Source organism: Arachis ipaensis, chromosome B08, assembly GCF_000816755.2.
Source record: "Arachis ipaensis cultivar K30076 chromosome B08, Araip1.1, whole genome shotgun sequence".
NCBI lineage: Eukaryota > Viridiplantae > Streptophyta > Magnoliopsida > Fabales > Fabaceae > Arachis > Arachis ipaensis.
In genome coordinates this window covers 1,208,460-1,211,066 of record NC_029792.2, presented here as the reverse complement: position 1 = coordinate 1,211,066, position 2,607 = coordinate 1,208,460, and the positions used below count along the sequence as shown (strand labels likewise).

General features: G+C 36.6%; 1 protein-coding gene across 1 annotated transcript; it reads left to right on the top strand.

Moving 5' to 3' along the window:
* LOC107614113 (EID1-like F-box protein 2) lies at positions 582-2,461 on the top strand. Its single transcript, XM_016316342.2, has 2 exons — positions 582-773; positions 1,481-2,461. Exon 2 carries the CDS (start codon positions 1,490-1,492, stop codon positions 2,234-2,236), a length of 747 nt encoding a protein of 248 aa, XP_016171828.1. The 5' UTR covers positions 582-773; positions 1,481-1,489; the 3' UTR covers positions 2,237-2,461.

The window sequence follows — 2,607 nt, the reverse complement described above, 5'->3', positions numbered from 1 at the left end:
GTATCTAGTAAGTCGCAAAACCATGTTTAATTACCTTAGTTGTAGGTCTTGGTGAAAAGATGAAGAACAATAATGGGAGAATATGCAAGCAATGAATTTGAGGATGATATGATTGAATACCTTACGATGAACATTGCATGAAATTGATTGATTCTAATTTCTAGGGAAAGGGAAAGTGAGTGACTTGGGTGGTTGAGGAGATGGCCAAGTTAAGCCTCTAAAGTCTAAAGTCCAAAGGATAAGAATAAATAAGATTCTAACGACAATAAATTTTAACATTAATTATCAAATGAAAACAACAATAATATAGTAATTTACTATCAAAAGTCAAAACTCAAATTGAAGAAACAGGTCATCTGAGGTGGCTTTTTAATTTCTTGGAGGAAGATGGATTTTGTGACCAGATAGATTTCACCCTTGGTGCATATTACGAAAATGCCCTCCCATTGACCCAATAGCGATAGAATACAACCCCATCTCTGCCACTGCTACTTTCCGCGTATTCTATGCACTTTTTGACCATATTGCCCCTGCTTACGCCTCTAATTACTAATTAGTAATTACCACATTTTGTTCTTATTTTATTTTTCTGCTTTTGTCAGCCAAGTTTTGCTGTAAGATTAGCTTCTCCCAATTAAGCTTTAAGCTTTAAGCATAAACATAAAACTTTAGTTGTGCTTCTTTATTGGATTTGCATTTACAATTTGGAATCAGAGCAGTGCTGGTCTTTTCTAGGGTTTGGTGGCTATGCCCAAAGCTGACTTGAGTTCACTGTGAGTCACTATTAATTGCTACAAGCTCTTCTCTTTTTTCCTTTATTTGTTTGTTTGGATCTTTAATTTCGAGTAGCTGTGCTGTGATTTATGATCTATTCCACTCTCGGTTTCTTTTGATGCTGTTTTTCTTCCTCCAAGTTTTTTAATTGTTCATTGTGTGAGTTGTCGAGCTGGGTCAATTCGGTTTTTTTGTGTCTAGGGTTTAGCAACTATGCATTTTAGCTTCCTCTGCATTTCTATTCTTGGATGTGCATAAGAATTTCGTTTCCATTTGATATTTGGGTGACTGACATTCCCAAATTGCAGTTGTAAAAATAAAGGGCTTTATTTTATTTATATTTTTAAATGTGGATGGATTTTTTCTGTTGTTGGAGTTGAAAATTGTCATCTGTTTTAGGGTCTTCCAGCTAGTTAGGGATTCTAGACATGGATGAGTTCACATCTCCTCAAGGAGAAAGGGTAGGTGATATTTTGTTTTGTGAAGGGTAAGAGTGTAAGACTAAGATACTGAAGTGACCATCACTGGAAGTTGGAGGTATACCATGTAATTAGAGGAAGAAGAAAGATTTTATTTTATGTTTTGTCTTGAACTACTCTAGAAATCAGCTTGATCCAGTGAATTCTTAAAGGGTGTATGTGCTTTAGTGTTCTTCATGAACCTAGTATCATTAAATTGTTTTCAATTTGTCTTTCATTTCTGCCAGGTGAAGAGAATGATTCTCACGAAGCAGTTTCGCTGCATACACTCAGCTAGCTGTCAATGCACAAAAGGACATTTAAGTGAAAATGTCTTATTTTTAGTGTTTCAACATTTGAATTGGAATCCCAAGCTAATTGCTGCTCTGTCAAGTGTGTGCAAATGGTTTGATGATTTTGCCAAACGAGTTCTATGGAAAGAGTTTTGTCGAACGAGAGCTCCAAAGATGATGCTTGATCTGCAATCTAGTGGAAGTCACAGTGTTGATGGGAACTGGAGAGCCCTAGGGAAGCTGCTATTATACTGTTCAGGATGCAAGAAAGGTGGCTTGTTCAATAGCATTCATATCCCTGGTCATTTTGTGTATCAGACTCGATTTTCTGGAACATCCGGAAAGAGCTTTCTTTTGCCGAAATGTAGAACTGATGTTTTATATGTGTCTGATCCTTGCGAGCATCTTGACCAGGGCGAGGAAGGAGATATAGGATTTTTCCGTGGAGTTTTTAAGTCGTTTGCGACTTCGAAGGTCAGGAAGATGTTGATTAAGAAAGGTGCCAAGCTCCATCCAAGAGAAGTTTGCCCTTACTGTAAGGCAAAGTTGTGGAGCATGCTGCAAGCTAAGATGATCCCTCAAAGTGCGAGTTGCAGGTTGGGTTCCTATGAAGATTGTGTCGAGTATTATGTATGCCTGAACGGTCACATGCTCGGAATCTGTACCCTGTTACCGTTATCCGATTCAGAAGAAGCAACTGAGTTGGAGTGATACCTGAATGATTTGCTGGTATCTTCTTGTTCTGTAAAATTGTTATTTTGCTCTACTATTCATGTTTCCTGTTTGAGTCGTACTAGTTGAATATGTAATTGTTCAACCAAGCTCCCAACTAGAACTAGGTTCCCAAAAGATCCCCCCCAAAAAAAGGATATACCTAAAAAGTCAGCTTCCTCCTCCTTCTTTCCCCTCAATAATCTGCATTCTTCTTTCTCCCTCCTTTTTTTTTCTTTTATTTTCTTTAGTTATGTTTCTCCCTTTTTTTACCTTTTGAAAAAAAAAAGAAAGAAAAAAAAATGTAGGAGGAAAAAGAAATAAAATATAAATATATAAAATTTCTGTATTTTTATAAAAAAGTCGTATTT

What these genes read in the sequence shown, in the direction of transcription:
- LOC107614113 (XM_016316342.2), top strand. Translation starts at nt 1,490, where the DNA reads ATGATTCTCACGAAGCAGTTTCGCTGCATACACTCAGCTAGCTGTCAA.